Source organism: Gordionus sp. m RMFG-2023, chromosome 3, assembly GCF_954871325.1.
Source record: "Gordionus sp. m RMFG-2023 chromosome 3, tfGorSpeb1-WG-v2, whole genome shotgun sequence".
Classification (NCBI taxonomy): domain Eukaryota; kingdom Metazoa; phylum Nematomorpha; class Gordioida; order Chordodea; family Parachordodidae; genus Gordionus; species Gordionus sp. m RMFG-2023.
In genome coordinates this window covers 12380960-12399886 of record NC_088777.1, presented here as the reverse complement: position 1 = coordinate 12399886, position 18927 = coordinate 12380960, and the positions used below count along the sequence as shown (strand labels likewise).

Sequence of the window (18927 nt, the reverse complement as noted above, 5' to 3'; positions counted from 1 at the left end):
AGGAAACCTAGTAATCGGCTGATTGAGGAGTTGTAAGATCATATGTGTGGGGCAGGGATCCAAACCGAAACGAATATCGGTTCAGGTTCAGGTTCGGATAAAAATAAAGGTTCAGATTCGGTTCGCAAAAAATAAAAATATCGGTTCGGTTCGAACCTCTAAAAACCGGTTTGAACACATTTGTATTCAAACCTACATTATGATTATGTATCAGGAAAAAAATTTTTTATTTCATAATTAAAATAAAAACCTTCATTTTTATTAATTGCACATTATAAAATAATATTTAATTTATAAATATAACAAATAAATATATCAATGATTAATTTAAATATGAACAATTACTTAAATTTTTTTTATTAAGCTGCACAATTAATATATTTTCAAAATTCGTCTCACTCAAATTACATCTATAAGGAGATAATATAAATTTAATTGTTGAAAAACATCCTTCCACACTAACTTGGGTAGCTGGCATTGCCAGTATGATATCAGATTTGATGTGTCATTTATAATACTATATGTAAATAATTTATATATTAGATTTAATTTTTTTCTAGGATTATAATTTATAAGCTCAGTGGCGTAGGCATGGGAAGGGGGGTTTAACCCCCCTTTCCCCCCCCCCATGAAAAATGAAAAAAAAAATTTTTTTAATTTTATTTAATAAATTCTTAATAAACGCTTGATTTTTATGTTTTAAATTTATTATAAATAATAATAGATATACACATTTGATTATTTTTATATTTATTTTTGTATGCAGCTGTTTCCCACCACCCAAAAAAAGGGAGTTATTTATTCAAACATATCATGATATCAAAAAAAAACTAAAAAGATTTTGTCCATTCATCGAAAGACAAGAGTCGGTGAAACTCTTTATTGAACTGTATGATATTGTCTTTGCAGCACTAGAATTTTATATATCAAGCAAGGAAAAAGATTCAGCAGATGCCGAAAATCTTTTGCAGGCTATTATTAAGCCACAGTTTTTAATTTCAATTCAATGTGTTTATTTTTTATTTAATTATACATATGATTTTAGCAAAATGCTACAAAAAATTGATTTGTATTAAGGGAGATTATGATTTATGAATAGAACAAAAGATATTGTTGAAATATTAACAAATATCAGAGAGAATGTGGATGAAAAATTTCATGAAATATATGAAAAAGTAAAGGAGATTGCTAATATGTTTGAAATTGAAAATTTTAAACCTGGAGTAGTCTCTAGACAATCCAATCGATCAAATATTGATGCATCTACGATTGAGAATTTTTATAAAATAAACATTTTTATTCCCCTTATTGATACATTTTTATTTCAATTAAAAGAAATATTTATTAGCCATATTTATATTTTAAAAAGCTTTTATTTTCTTTTGCCGGTTGAGTCTAAACTGTTGATTACACTTGAAACACGAGAGGATATTAAAAAAATCTCAGAGTTTTATGTTGATGATTTAGTAGGTTCATATGATAAGTTACTTTGTGATGTCGAATTTTGGTATAAAAATTTTGACAGAATAGGGTATTCTTTGAGACCAAAAAATGCTCTGCAGGTCCTTTCCATGTGTAATTGCATTTTAGATTCCCTGCCTAATATCAAAACATTATTAATTATTTTAGCTATCTTGCCAATTAGTACCTGCACTAATGAAAGGTCTTTTCAACTTTAAAAAGGTTAAAAACCTATTTAAGAAACACAACCGGTGAAAAACGTTTAGGATTAGCCCTATTGAATATTTATAAGGAGATTATTTTAGATAAAAATTTGATTCTAGATGAATTAGCAAAATCTCAGAGAAAAGTAGATCTCTCTCTAAATTCAAATCAAAAAATAGCAATAAAATTTTATTAGTTTTAATATATAATTTTTTTTTGTAAAAAAAGGATAATATCATCATATTTTTTTAAATACCATTATTTGCATAAGAATTACACATATTTTATATAATTGTAAAAAATTACTTTTTTTTAAATAGAGTCTTTATACATTATAATTTTTAATATTAAAATCTGTATTATATAAAATATCAACATTTTGAAAATATTTTAATTAATAAAAATATATACATGATTAAATAAAGGAATGTAAAATATATAATAAAATACCCTAAAATTTTGTTATATGAAAATATAAAACAATTTTAACAAATCCAAAATGTAAGCAAATTAGTGTTCAAAAAAAATAGGAGGTTTGGGGGGCGAAGTCCCCCCCCATGATAAAATCCTGGCTACACCACTGTATAAGCTTAAAATATTTAAAAAATATTGCAAAATGGCAATATACTAAAGTTTATAAAAATCATGACTGACGTTTATCAATCAAATATGATTGATAATAATTTTTAAAACAATTGGAATATAATTAAAATTTTTGCAATATACTACTAGTAATAACTTAGACTTATACATTATTTTATAAGCATAAAATTATGAGACTCGAACCGTTTCAGAGGCATTTTATCGGTTCAGGTTCAGGTTCGGCTAGAAATTTTTTAGAGGTTTAGATTCGGTTTAGGTTCGATAAAAAATAGAGGTTTTTAGCGGTTTAACGGTTCGGTTCAGGTTCGGTTTGGATCCCTGGCTGTGGTGATATATTATAAATGAGATGTATTATATATATTATTAATTTTATAAATGTCATATACAAATCAATCACAGTTTTATAATATTTGTCATGTGATAGAACACTTAATTTAAATATACACACTAAATAAAGAAATTGTATATTCTATATTCCCGATTTAACCAATCTATCGAGTTCCATTTCAATTGGTTTTCGTAATGAAAAAGGTACTCTACGAGCTGGCCATGATTTCGGCCTTGCTGCCTCACTCAGATGTATGCTAACTTCTATATCATTCACCCGTCCTGGCTTGTCATCAAAAACACTGAAAAATTCTGTCGTCATGCCAGCAATTTGTTTATCGGTTGTCATAACCTCTTTACTTGTGATGCTACGTATAGTAACTTGTCATGGGATAAACATATTAAATTCCAGTATCCATGGTAGTCCAAATAATGGTATGTCATTTGAACGGGTTACCACAATCGGTAATGATCTGCTTATCTTTTCAAGACGAACCCTTACCATAGTCACACCAAGTACATCCAGCGGTTGGTTCGCGATCAATTAATCGCCGGAGAACTATGTTTACTACCCAGATACTAAAGACGAAGACCAACCGTTAAAACTTAAACAAAATTATAGAATTTATGATAATGATAAAGGGCACTATCAAAAGGATAGATGTAGCCTATTTAGATTTCCATGGATTATAGAATTTATGATATTAAAGGCGCTATCAAAATGATTGATGCAGCCTATTTAGATTTCCATGGATTATAGAATTTATGATAATGATAGAGGGCACTATCAAAATGATTGATGCAGCCTATTTCGATTCCATGGATTATAGAATTTATGATAATGATAAAGGGCACTATCAAAATGATTGATAAAGCCTATTTGGATTTCCGTGGATTATAAAATTTGGCACAGCCTATTTGGATTTCCAGGGATTATGGAATTTGGCTTATCGTTACCAATATATGTAGAAATTAACATGATCAACAATATAATGATAATGGTAACGTGAATATTGACAAACTATATAGAGTAACCTGGAGTACTCCAATGGTAGTGGTACGTAAAACTTCAGGTGAACTACGATTGAGAATAATTCTACCAACGAATCGCAAAAATCGCTATAGATCTACAGATAAATGATGATAAAATAACAAGCGAAAATAAAACAGTGATGGTGGGAACAATTGATCGAAAAACTAGAATCGCGATCACAATCCTGGAAAAGGGGAAAAAAATAAACGTACAAAACCGTATTAAAACATCCCGACCAACTACGAATAAGGGAAGAGCCAGACGAAATCAAATCAATAACAACAATTGAACCAAGTCAAAAAGGAAGGCTAACGGGTTATCCAACAAGGGAACTAAAGCCAACAAAAAGATTAATAGATGAACTTGAACTTGGTAAATAAAAAGATTGGTAGACGTTCTTAACTTGGTGGGAAATAAGATATGTTACAATGACATTAATACTATAGACTGCCGATTAATATATTTGAAGTGGCAAAAATTGAAGTGACTGGTGGCCATTTTGTGTTTGTATCTTTTACGAAAGAACCATATGATAATTTCATAAATTTCAGGTATATTTTTACTATGTTTATATTTATAATATATATATATATTCTAATTAAACACAAATTTATTATTTACCTTATATATTATAGTATATATGAATCAAATAAAGGTCACTACTGAATATGAAGAAAAGAAATTAGATGTGATATCTGTTTACATTCCCTAATTGATAATTCCGCAAACGACAATAATTATACATTAATAAAAATTAATAATTATGGTGGATTAATAATACCATCCCAAAGCATGTCAAATTTATGCAAAATAACAGAGAGCTTATTCAGGGCTTTTGAAAAAGTAGATGAAATAACCAAAAGACATGCTGTTAAAAAAATAGAATGTCTAATATTATCAAAAATATTAGGCACAAATATCCTTAGTGACCTGCAAGATCATATGTTTGATCAAGAGGCATGGTTAAGTCATTATCAAATTTTAATAAGACTTATAATAAAAAGGTATATATATGTACTTGATTTTAATAAAAATTTATTTTCAGATACTTGCACATAAGAATGCATCATTTTGGTAATAGTAAATCAAAAATTACAATTATATATCAGGCAAAAACTAAACAAGGCTGTACTTTTTCAAGGGCAATAAACCAAGTAATATAAAAATATGTTATTTAACTTAAATATTTAAAAATAAAGAACAAATTATCTGAAAATTTCTAATGACTTTATTGGTTATAATAAATTAATTTTATTAGACATAGATATAACATATATATATTATTTGTATTTATTATTGATTTATAAGATTAATATTTTCTTTTCGCGTTACATATTAATTATAATAATACAATTATTTTATTTGATGTAAATATAACATAATATATATTATTTGTATTTTTCATGATATATATTTATATTATTGATTTTTATACTTTAGTGAATTAAATTTAAATAAAGAAATATATTTAGAAATGGATAGTTTATATTTAAATAACATAATTATAAGCAAAAATAAAACATAAAAGACATAAGGCATAAATTATAAAAATACAAAAGAAATCTAGAATTGATTTCTATAAAAAAAAATATTCATGTATTTTTGAATTAATCTGGCTTCTAGGAAACCTGCATGTTATAATTTATTATTCATTATTTTGTTACTTTTAGAAGATGCTTTGGAAAATTAAAAATTGATGGTATTTCTCCCTCTCTTAATTGAACATGATTTGTAAGATGGAATAAATGAATCTGGTGTAAAATGCTTTGAACATAATTTACTATATTTTGTTACATTGAAGTTCTCTCTTCACAGCATGGGTCCCCTTTTGTAATAATATTTTATTTTTCATAGGAAATCTGCCATAAATAATTTTTACAATAGAATAATTAATTTGAGATATCATACTTATGAAAGGAAATTTTGCTTCCTCAGCAATATACTACCATTTTAAATCTTTTAGTAATTAAAAAATATTAAATTGAATTCTTATAAAAGATATTCATTATAATAATAAATTGCAAATGTTAATAAAGAGCAGAAATATTTCAAGTAAAATATTCAGTAGTGATCTTTATTTGATTCATATATACTATAATATATAAGGTAAACAATAAATTGGTGTTTAATTAGAATATAAATATATATTATAAATATAAACATAATAAAAATATACCTGAATTTATGAAATTATCATATGCTTCTTTCGTAAAAGATACAAACACAAAATGGCCACCACTTCAATTTTTGCCACTTCAAATTTGATTTTAGCATTACAATCGGCAGTCTATAGTATTAATGTCATTGATATGTTACATTTGAATATTTATTATTGTAAGATATATTTTAAAAGGTCACGTTATATATTTTAAAAGGACGTTATTTGTATATTATATTATAACTTTCCGACATGTAATATTATATTATCGAGGTTAATCAAATTGCATATTATTAGAAGTTAAATTGGATTATTATATAAAGGTATGTATACCAAAAGAATTACAAATAAAATTCATTATCGTTTTTTAAAATTACTGACAAAGGTTTGGTTGGTCCAAGCTTGGGTCGGCCAATTTCATCCCAATATTGTTTCCCAATCACCGATAACTGTGCACCCGTATCATAATCAAATTCTATAGGTACTCCATTTAATCTAACAGATATCTTCGCACTATTTCTACCAATTTGGGAAATATTATTAATTAAATCTGATGAGTCATTGTCATCTTGATGCATAGCATGTAATTTCCGTCCCTTACAATATTTAGCATAATGCCCTACCTTTTGGCAATTATAACATATCACCCTTGATGCAAAATATTGAAAAGGGGGGTGAGTTCTTCCACATTTTGAGCATTAATTGTACTTACACATATCATTATTGTTAAATTTACTGTTATCTCTGAACTTAAAATTATTATTATTGTAATAACTAAAATTTCCTTTTTCTTTATTATTATTATTATAGGGGTACTTTTGATTAGAAAAATTTCCTTGATTATTCTTATCTGCTCCTTAGGTTTATTGACTTTTTTTACCATCATATTTGTCACTTCATCTTCAGCCCTTTCCATTGCCAAAGCCATATTTAAAACCTGTTGAAAACTCACCCTTTCTCCCATGTCACATCTTGAAATCTGGTGCGAATATCTTTATCCAATGCATTCATTTTGATTCCAGCCACCATCTGATCCCTCAATCTTCCATCCAGGTCAGATTCAAATTTACACTCTTGTGCCAATTTTTTATATAGGTCTGCAAACTCAGCAACTGCTTCACCATCCCCTCTTTCTATCCGAATAAACTTAATTCTCGAGCTGAATAACATTGAAATAGGCTTAAATACCTTTTAACCCACTTCAATTATCTCCTCATAATTAATTTCTTTCAAAATTTTTAGATATACAAAAGACCTCATTTCTACCAAATTACTAATCCCCATATAAGCAAATAATATTTTTTTCTTGGTTTCATTATTTATTAACCTCTTACCTCCAACACATCATCTATATATTCAATATAATCTTGAAAGTTGTTTTGTTTATCATAATTTTCAAATTTCTTTTGTATAATATTATTCGTATTCACCATTAGTAATTGGTTTATCTTCTTTATTCATAATAAGAACGTCGCCAATATACAATTTCTTTATTTAATATGTATATGTAAATCAAGTATTCTATCCAATGATATATATATATCATTGATTCTATCACATGACAATTATTATAAAACTATGTGATTAATTTGTATATGACATTTATAACATTAATAATATATATAACATATCTCATTTATAACAATTATATGTAATTATATGTAATTATAAGATTACGATGCGACTCTGGGCTATCAGCCTTAATCTTCATAGAGGTTGAATATGCGGAAGAGTCGGGCTATGCCACCTTCTATTCAGAAGATAATTGGAATAAATGTTGTCCATTGAATATATTCGAAAGTAGTTGCCCAGATGATTCAAATTATATGGGGATAGTCATCGATATAAGACCCATCAACAGGGACAAGATGATGACTACTCAGTTAATGATAATAAGGAGGAGTAGTGGGATTAAGAGGAAAATGAGAGGGGATATTTCAGTGACCTCCTGGTAGTGAAAGCGTAAATTGATTTATTAAGGACAGTTCAACGTTTAACGCCTTGTGAACTATCCGCGTATGTATGATTGAAAACAATGGTGAGTGCAGAATTAGTTATGGCGACTGGGATGCCGTCTAAGTGATAAGAGGATCCTTGAGGACCGTTCAAAGTTTAACGCCATTGAGACCATCCACAAGGTTTGAGACTACAGGAGGATGTTTTGGATTGGATAAAGTAGATTGGGGAGAGATATAGTGATTAACTACCGAACACGGGGAAAGACAGACAAGAATAATCAATCCACATCGTATGGTTGAGGGAGGAAAGTTTGAGAATATTGTTGGGGATTATGGAATGGGGTGAGAATGTTTGTTTATATTAGATGTTCTATTGTATTATTATAATGTTGCTATCAGATATAGATGATCATAATTTATATAAATGGATATATATATGCTACATATACCAATCAAACCAGTTTTAACGAATAAAAAAAATCAACATCATAAAAGGATGCAAAATATTTCTATCAAAGATGGTTTGTTAAATTAACAAAGAATGTATATGAAAAGGTTGAGGAGGATAAGTAAAGAAAAGTAGATAGCAAGAAACAATGAAGAACTAAGGGAATTTATGGCAAATAACTTTATTATTTATAGTAATGATGACATGTCAGAAAACGAACTTTGGGTTTACTAAAAATAAATTCTAACCAATATTGGTCAAAATAATTTAGGGCATGAGTCTTTAATGATGGCAGTTGAATCTGAATTAGTAGAGGAAATAAAATCAAGTAAAATACTTGATTAATTGTATAAATTTTTATTTTCAGTGTGGAATATTAAACTAATATAAACGAAAATCTATATTAAATTAGTAATTACATGTTGAATTTAACATTATATTATGTGTGTGTAAAAAATATATATAAATAGAAATAAAGGTAAATTATATACTGCAAAGCTCAATATTATTATATTAATGTGTTAAAAAGAGTAATTGAACTCAAAAGATTTTTTTTTAGACTCTTCGAATTTTTCTTCCAGGGAGCCTGTTCTCCCAGTTTGCCTCTAGTTATCACACCCGGAAATTATTTAGCTATCCTGCGTTGATATGATGTATTATATTTTACCAAAAATTATATTTGTCAAACCAAATACATGACAATCCATTATAAAGATGAAAAATAAAGACATATTTTTTTCAAAACTTGTCCTTGTCTATGAAAATTTTGTCCAAGATTTTGTTTATAGATTTGACTGGTAACCATTTTTTTGGTCTTACGCAGGGAATTAGCAGCGAATATATAAAATATACACAAATTTGCGAATTGTATACTTGGCGATTCGCGCTAACTGTGAATGCAGTGCAGGGTAGTAATTTTTTTATTAGCATTTAAATTTGCATTTTATTATTTGACGCCTGCCAAATGATTGATATAAATATACCAACTGATGTTTTCTAATAGTACTCAGAAAAAACATTGGGTATTTTCAGATGAGAGTATACTTGATAAATTAAAATACGAATCCTCACAAAACTATATAATTAAGTTCACGGAAAAATTTCAAGTGATAATAATTAAAAACTTTTAGAGGTTTCAAATAGAAACAATCAACTTTAAAATCAAATTATATTTTTGTTAAACTAATACAGGGGTAATTATTAATATTTACATTATGCAGAATTTTGAAACCTTGGTGTTTAATAAATTGTGAATGCTGAAATTTCTATTTTTTTAACACTAAAAATTAGTTTAGTTTGCAAGTTAAACTTACTTATTAAAGAAATAAGGGGGGGGGGTAGAGATCTTAAAGATGAAAATTTATAAAACCTCATAATTTGGGTTCTTAATAATTTAGGCACTATCACATTTTTTAACCAAATTTTATTTCAATAAATTTATTATTTATACATTTAATATTATGTGCTAACATATTTTTAGAAATTTTAGGTTAGAATTAATGTTTTCCAAAAGATATATATGTGTTTGTATATTATTGATCATATATTATCACCCCTCACACTTAAGTTTAGTAATGGATGGTGTGTTGTGTTTTTATAATAAATTATTCGATTTAAAAAAAAGGAGTTATTTATTTTTATGGAATAATTTTACATGGAAAATTGTATTATTATTATATTAGTAGCGATTAAAAATTGACTTGAAATAAAAAGGAGTTACTTGAATTAATTTAGATTTTAAATTGTGTATTAGCATTAGTGATGATGCACTTATATAAATATTTTTTTAATTAAATATAAAACACCTTTATGAAAATTACTTTATAAATTAGAAAGTTTCATTTTTACTTTAAGAGTAATAATAATAATCAAGAATTTTATTTTATGCTGGAGATGAAATTTATTTCTGAATAGGGGCAAACAATATTTTTAGATAAAAATTTACCAGACTTAGATAATTCATGGTAGTTATTAAAATCACTCCATTTGAGCTGATTTTTAAAAATGAGCTAACTCAATATTTTTTTCAAAAAAACAATGTCTAAACCTTTGTTAGGATTTTGCTTGGGGGGGGGGGGGGCTGTTCAGTTCAAAAATAAATCACATTTTAATTGTGAAATCTTATTTATTTTAAAATAAAGATGTTAAGAGTCGTGGGGGAGGGGGGGGGGGTAAATGCCTTAATGGTTCTCATCCAAATAAGCCACTGGCCAAATAAGTCCATTTTTGTTATATACTTTTAACATCTTTAATAATAAATTTAAACAAAAAATATATGCTTCTATATATTTATATCTTTTTTTTAAAAAAATATATAAAATATTCACTAGGGTTTTATTGAAAGCTTGGATGACGTATTTTTGACCCTAGAGGAGGAGAAAGAATTACAATTATATTACGAAAAAAAGTTATGGGACTTTTACACACTTTACTTTTACGAAATACCCAGATCAGTTGTGGTTTGAATAATAAATAATTTATTAAAATCATGATAATATTTTTTTTGCGCAATTATTTTTTTATTTTAGTATAATGTATTTAATGTTATATCGGTGTTTTTTTCCTTATATAAAAGGTTAAACAGTTCGATTTATCTGATTTAAAATTAAGATAAAAGCCAAAATAATATTACACTAGCCTCGAGATTTTGTTAATAGATGTCCAAACCTTTCTCCCATCTATAAACAAAATCTCTGGCTTGAATATTGGCTAAAATATTGGGTTAGCTAGTTTTTAAAAACAATACAGATTATGATGGGAATCAATCTGCAAATTTGTAGATTTATGTGGTCTTTAATATATCTTAAGTTAATAATGAATGTCTTTCGATATTTTTGAAATTCTTTAATGGTAGCTGGATCATTTAAATTATTGGTCGACCTAAGGAAATTTTTGGATGTTTTTCGGCCAGTAAAAAGTTTTGTCCAGCCCATAAAATAATTTTACGGCTCCCAATGATTTTTTATGAATGCAAAAAACATAAATTAGACTAATTTTAAGTTTAATTTGTTTTGCCATATTTAAGCTATGGCCTAGCTCGGCCCATAAAAGCATTTTCCTCAAGTTATCTAATTCTAATATCCACACGTTGGCTGCTATAATGTTATATGTATTTACAGCAATTCTTTTAAAATTATATCCTTATTCCATTAAATTTAACTATAAATCCAATGATAAGCTTTTTTTATACAAGTTTATACTTTGAATTAGAGATAAAAAAAATACAAAATAGAATATATATCACCCCTTTCCATATATACACCCCTCCCCCACCTCTAAAAAGTTTTTATATTATTATGGGAATAAATTAAGGAAGATAAAATAACAACGGATCGAAAATTAGAAGGTATATGCGTTAATCTACTTGTAGTTATAATGGTAATTTGAGGTCTTTTAAAATTGATAAACCTAAAAACTGAGGAATGCTAGATTTAATATGGCAATTTATATATTTATGAGAGGCTCGCAAAAGTTAAAGTTTTAGGGCCCAGTTTGGATTTAAAAATAAAAAAAATATTTTTGGCCCATCCCGTATTTTAATTTTGGATCATCTTACGGTCAGACCCCTGGGAATTTGTTAATTTTTTTTTATTTTGAATAATTTTGACGGTATTTTTGTGTATATTCAATGGGAAATTGAATAATATGAACCGGTAAATGAATATTAAACGCTCCATTACCTTGAATTTACAGTTAGAGCGAATTTGCGGCGATGAATAACGAGTCATATTTAGCTAGTATTGTTAAGCCATATTTCGCTGTGAATTCGCTCTAAACGTGAATGTATGGTTGGTTATGCGATTTTCTAACTGGTTAATTGAAATAATTATTTTTTAAAATTTAAATCGGTCCGGCCCAAATTTTTTGTCTTACAACTATTTTAAAGGGAGGCGAGGCTTTGGTCCGAGCTTACAAACCTCTGATATTTATTTTCGAAAATAAGCAACTAACCAGAACAACAAAATACGTTTTCTAAGCATACCAAATATTTTGTTAAAATTAGAGGTATTTCTGTCCTGTCCTTTTGTCTTTTTATCTGTCCAATTACTGGACAGGTTTTATTTTAATACTTTTTTTTTGGTTGGTTGAATTAAAACCACAAATATAATTTTATAAATATTAAAATATAATTTCTTTTGGAATTTTATATTTTTTCTCCCCATAAAATCTGATTTCACGCGGTTTCCGGATCCCGGGAATATATATATCAGAGACCTGGATAGCTATCATTTGCGCGGCCCGGCCCAGATTTTTTTAAAAAACTCATTTAGGCCTCGGCCCAGGTTTAATATTTTCAGGCCCGGCCTTTTTAAAATATATTATATTATATTTGATTTTAATTTTTATAGATTATTAATGGCAATTTAAAATATTCGAACTAGCCCGGGTATTTAAAAAATTTTTTTTTAGGCCAAACCCGGGTATATTTGGAATAATAAAATATGGCCCAGTTCGTTACCCCGGTTTGGGGCCGGACTGGGCCTGCAGGTCTATGAAATATATATATATACTATTAATAGTAATTTGAATGAAATAAAGTAAATTACCATTCAATATGAAAGTTATATATTTATTATAATATTTTAGGACATGGCTTTCACTTACTACAAAAGGTTCTACCTAGTCACATCTGTCATCGACTTCCACCCGAAAGAGATTTTGTAAGATTTTTTTTAAAAAATAAAAGTAAAAAAAAATAATAAAATTATTACATAATTTTAATTATTAATTTTTTTTACATTTTAACTAACACCTAAAAAAAACTTTTATATTTTTATGACAATTTTTGTTAAAAACGCATATTTCGCACACATTTTTATGATTTATAAACATTTTTATGTATTGGTAACATCTGTTTATCTTAAAACACAGAAGAGAATCATTACATTTTATTTAATAAATTCAAAATAAAATTTTAGTTTTTATATTTATTTTTTTTTAAATTGACATATTTTTCAAAATTTAAAGTTTAACGGCCATTTTTTAAAAAATAAACTTTAAGTTGTTAATTAACTAATAAGTTTTTTAAAAATGGAATTATGTACATTTATTTTACAGGTATTGTTAACTTATCTTTGATCTTTTTAAATTCTATTAAGAACAATAAAACATTTTTTTTTAAATACCCACCTTTTTTTACCTTAAATTAAATTCCCTTTTTTGTTGTTTTATATTAAAAGTAAACTTAATTTTATTATAAAAAAACGGCCATTAAAAAATTTAAATACTACACTTCTCCACACCTTCCAATAAATTTACAACAAATTTTAATTGTCAAATATCCTAAGTTAATTATTTTTTTTTTATTAATCAATTTTTGAATGATATACTTTTTTACAATTATAAATAATAATATACTAAAAAATAATTTTTAAAGTTATATATCATAAATAAGTTTTATGTTTATATATAAATCTTATCTAACTTTTAAATAAATACCTTATCTTATAAATAAAAATATTATATTATTTTATCGTTTCTTTTTTAAATTCTTTAAAAAAAATTTTAAGGGTCACCTGCCTATTTTTAGCTTGCAAAGTTGACGAATATAACCTGACACTACCTCAATTTCTCAGTAACATCAAAGGTGATAAGAAAAAATTGGCTGAAGTATTTTTAAAAAATCTATAAAATTTTTTATTATTATTTAAAACGTGAGGTAATAAAAACTTGATTTAGAAAAATATATAACCCAACGAAGAAAATTAATTTTAAAAAAAATTGTCAAAAAAATGAAAATTTTAATATAATTTCTTTCCCCCACAACGATTTATTTCTACACTGGTCTCCGTGTATTGAGATATAGGATAGAAAAATCCCAGGAACTATATTTAGGGGAGATTTCCAGGAAAAGTTGGGGTAAAACTGAAAAATTGCAGGAAAATTGGAAAATAAAAAATATTCAACGATATTGGATTTTTTTTTCAGGTTGTATATAAAATAAGTAGACTATTGATAAATGAATAATAGAATCTAATTTAATTGTTTTATTGGTTATCTTCCTTTGAGAAGACTCCAAATCAGATCCTAAACATCAAAAATTAAACAACCAGTCAATCATAGTTTTCTAATTAAAATGAATATTCGAGGCGAAAATTTTATTTTTGACCACGTGAAATATAAAATAACAACTAATATAAATTAATTGTCCTTATTAGATCATTAACATCATCTTGGGCTATAATTTGAAGCTCTAATTCCATAAATTGAGAAGAGAAAATAATTAAAAATTGTAAAACTTATTAATTTGATAAATTAATTTGATAAGGTAAAAATTTAATTCTTACATTGCGATTACAGCGATCTTAATAAATTACCATAAAGATTGTATATAAATTAAGTTTAAGGAAACCTTGAAATCGAAAATAACTTAATTATACAAATTAATTGTTATCCTTAATATTCTGTAAATTACAATTAGTTTCTTACTTTTCAAATACATTAACAATGATAATTAACTTAGTTAAATAAGCTAATATATACTATGCTAAAAAAAATACAATTTTTATATACAAATTCGTGTAATAAAAAATAATATACCCTTCTTAATCTGGGTAATTTGATAGTTGAATGAGGAAATTTTTTTAAAAAAAATGATTAAGATCGTGAACATTCTAAAAAAACACACAAAATAGAAATTGAGAAAACTAAAAGCGTGGAAATTTCCAATTTTTTGATTTTGAAGAGTATGTGAAACCTTGTTTAAAATGGAAATTTATTGATATGATAATTATAACCCGAGATTTTTTTTAATTCTCTCAAAAAGGTTATAATAAGCCACGAGATGAAAATAATAGAACGACTCAAATTTCAAATGATCGTTCACACACCGTACCGACCTTTGGAGGGTTTTTTCATCGATATCAAAGTAACATTTTATTCTTTTATCATGATCTATTTATTCATCACGTATATATTTATAAGACTCGTTATCCATTGTTGAAAGACCCGGATAAACTGAGGATAGGATCTGGCATGTTTTTAGACGCACTTCTCTTTACGAATGCATGCTTTTTATTCACCCCTTCACAAGTATAAAGAGACGCTAATTAAAGAAAATAAATATTATTGTATAATTACAAACATAAATTTAAATATTCAATTTCTCTTAACGCGTGATAATCTTTGTCAGGGGTGTCTTATTAGTTAAATATAATGGTTCAGTTTCCTTCCTGTTCTTATTTTAAAAAGGTTTAGCTCCATTCCTGTTTTAAACAAATTTATGTTATGTTGGTTCTTTGCGATTTAGAAATTTATTTCTGTTCGTACGAATTTTTTTAACGGCTTTAGAATTTTTAAATTGATGATACAACATTTAGAAACGGAATTGATGGTCAAATAAAATTTTGATATGACTTATCAAGAGTTATAAAGAGGGGAAATATTTATTAACAAAAATTAAATTGAAAATAAAATGAATTAATATTTGTTGTTCATAAACTGTGTATTTTTTTAATAATTAAAATCGTTAATTAAAGATTAAATGGTGACGATTTAATTTTTTTTTGTATTAATTAAAAAAAATAAATTCCACTTTATTTAAATATCAAACTTCTTCTATTATTAATAAATCGATTTATTTGAGGCAGTGGATATGATCGAACAGATTTATAATTGTTCGAATGTATTGACAACTCTTCGGTTCTCTTTTTAAGCATTTCTTATAATAGTTTATTGTTAAGAAAATATAATTTGTTCATAGTTTTCTGACATTTAATCTTTGGGCGCCAAGGACTTCATTCTCAATAATGCTCCTTTTTTAAAAAAAATTTTTTAATTGAATCAATTTTATTTTAAATATTACTTTCGATTCCTATTTATTTTAACCTTACCAAAACAAATTTTCGTCTATATAATTTTGTTTTTAAAAATACCCATTGTACAAGTTAGTTTTATAAGTTTCCTAAGAGGCCACTAACAACGAAGTAATTAGTGGATATAATAATTAAGAAATAAAGCAAAATAAAGGTTAGCATTTAAACTAAAAAATGAATTCGCTGTAAAAATTGGGGATGTAGCATAATCGCACCACAAATTTATTGACAATATTCTTTTTGATAAATGCGGTATTGAATGCGTTCATTTTTTAATAATTTTTTAATTTAAATCTTTGCAATAGATAGCCTTGACATCCTTAGTAGTTAGCAGTCAGAAGATTGGAGAAGATTTGACCAAGTTAATTTTAATATAATATTTTAACATTTTTTCTTATTCTCGTCATTATGCCCTTTAAAGAATATTAAACATATCATGGAAAAATTAATCCAGTAAGGGAAATCGGGGTAAAACGATTGGTATATTGCATTTTTACGATAAAAATTTAAAACAAAAACAAATAGAAAAAAATATAGATTTATATGTAATCGTATCTCCCACCTAAAATGGTAGCTCTTTACCTATAAAACTTTAAGAGCTATATTGTTTTATTAAGCAAAATTTTAGCAATTTTGAAATCTAGTTATATTTTTAAATATTAACTAATCAATACAGTACGGGAAGGGATTGCTATGAAATCATAAAAATAGCACATTTCGAGTACGCCCATTGTGGTTACATCGTTTCAAGTATTCTTCACATATGCGACTATATGTAAAAATTATATTTCATTGCTCAAAATATATTTTTTTTATTTCAAAATTATTTTTTTGCAGCTTAAATTAGGCGGAACAATTTGACCGTTTTACCCATAACATCTTTACCCCAATGCGATATATTTATACAAATTGCGTGACTTCTAGTTAGCTTCCTAGCTATGATTTTCAGGAACATTTATACACATTTTTAAATAGATAATGAATTTTGATTAAGGATGATTCTTATAATTTTCGAATAAAAAACGGTTTTGTTGGCAAAATATGTTTAACCTAGAAGATTTTAAAAATATGAACCCAGGTTATATATAAAAATACATATCACTCCAAATTTAAGGTCTTTACTCAAGAGTTAAAATGTTATTTACGTTAACATTGTTACCTGGTCAATCGCTTTACCCCGGCCTTCAAAGGGGCACGTGACTAATTATAAAAATGATGAATCCTATATTAATCTAACCTTATATCTATTATAAACTAATCCTATCTCATATCAGCCCATGAAAATAATGATCGTCGCCTGCTGCCCCCCTCCCTCTTTCCCATTCATTTTGCCTATTTATATAAATTTTTCTCTTATGGTTTATTAATAACTAAATACAAATTTCAGTAGTTTTGATAAATTCGCCGTTTATAAAAATATTCCCATGTTAACAAAATACAAAATTTTATTTATATATAAGACTAGAGGATATAGCTTATTTAATTAACTCTAAATATTATTTTTATTCGTATTTTATAAGCTACGTGGAATTGTTGTACGAAAATAGCACACTAGAAGATAAATCGATCTTGCAAAATTCGATTAAAAGTTAATATACATTTTTTTTATTAACTGTATCAAAAATTTGATTAAGCTTATTTTTAACTCGTATTATTGGTTCATCCACTTTATTTTTAAATTTTTATAACGGACAGTATGTTATTTATATTTCCACGGGTCCAGTAAGGATTTTGTTTTTAAAACTAAAATAATTGTTGTTCCCCTTATTCGACTCAAGACCTCAATGTTATAATTCATATTTTCAACATCAGTTATTAATATTTTTTCTTGTTTTCAACTCCCTTAAATTATTGTAACCAAATAATATATTTAAATTACAATTTAAAAAAATTATTAAGAGATCCAAGAGTTAGCTTCATCATCTGTGTTCTCAAATAGCGAAAAATTTTATGCAATCGACAAAAATCCCAATATAAAAATTATAGAATCAAAATTAGAGAAATGTAGGAATCCGGAAAATAATCCAGATGCTCCTGAGTTTACTCGCAAAATAAGAATAGAAATGGGGTTGGACGATTTTCCTGATGACTAATTATAGATATTCATATTATATGTATATACATAATTTTAAATATATGTTACAAAATAAAGATTTAAAATTATGAGTTGTTTGTTTATTGTTCCTTTAACTACACAGATATATAATTTATCGTGTTGTATAAAAGTGAATTTATAATAAAAATTTTAAGAGAACATATTTATAAGCTTAGTAATCTTTAACTCTTTATAAATATTGATTACTATCCCTCTTTTAATATTTAAGAATTAAAACGAATAAAATTTTTAAAACTTTTAGCCTAAAATTAAAAAATATATTATATCATGTAAATGATAATAAAACTGCTTTATAAAATAAAAATATTTTAAACATGCAACGTTTATTTTAATTAGAAATATAAATCTTTTATGCTAATTTTTAGAAATCACAATATAATGAGCATGTTATGTCGTACTCGTTAACATTTTTATAATATAAACTTTACATTAGTGATCTGCATCGGACCTAATTTTTTTAAAAAAGTTTAGCTTACCCGGACCGAATTTATTTAAATATAGAAATTAATTTTTATAATTACTCAAAATAAAAGATATATGTTATATGGCGTCTAGTTTCTATGAATAAAATCGAATATTTTAAATTTAAATAAAAAATTAAACATAGATATATTTAAAAAAATTTCTAAGGCCTGGCCCAGTTTTTTTTTTAAATATTAGGCATGACTCAGCCCGAACCTGATTTTTTTTAAAAAATAGGCCCGTACTTACTGTTACACATCTCTACTTTGATGGTTTTTAAAATAGATCGGCTTCCATTTTTTTTCAATTCGAATCCGATACTGGTTTCGAATTTTTTTTCCAG

The 18927-nt window shown here is 26.2% G+C and overlaps 1 protein-coding gene across 5 annotated transcripts; it reads left to right on the top strand.

Annotated features, from left to right (window-relative positions):
• The first annotated feature begins 9181 nt into the window (after positions 1–9181).
• LOC135926112 (cyclin-H-like) lies at positions 9182–18143 on the top strand. 5 transcript variants are annotated; one of them, XM_065461803.1, is made up of 10 exons: positions 9182–9298; positions 10523–10651; positions 12780–12853; positions 13703–13802; positions 14959–15060; positions 15117–15224; positions 16312–16367; positions 16683–16781; positions 17527–17594; positions 17906–18143. In XM_065461803.1, the coding sequence occupies exons 1-10, from the start codon at positions 9182–9184 to the stop codon at positions 18097–18099; spliced, it is 1047 nt and encodes a 348-aa protein (XP_065317875.1). In that variant the 3' UTR covers positions 18100–18143. The 5 variants fall into 5 exon arrangements, with proteins under 5 accessions (XP_065317875.1, XP_065317878.1, XP_065317877.1 ...); XM_065461806.1 differs by lacking the exon at positions 10523–10651; XM_065461805.1 differs by lacking the exon at positions 14959–15060.
• The last annotated feature ends 784 nt before the right edge of the window (positions 18144–18927 follow it).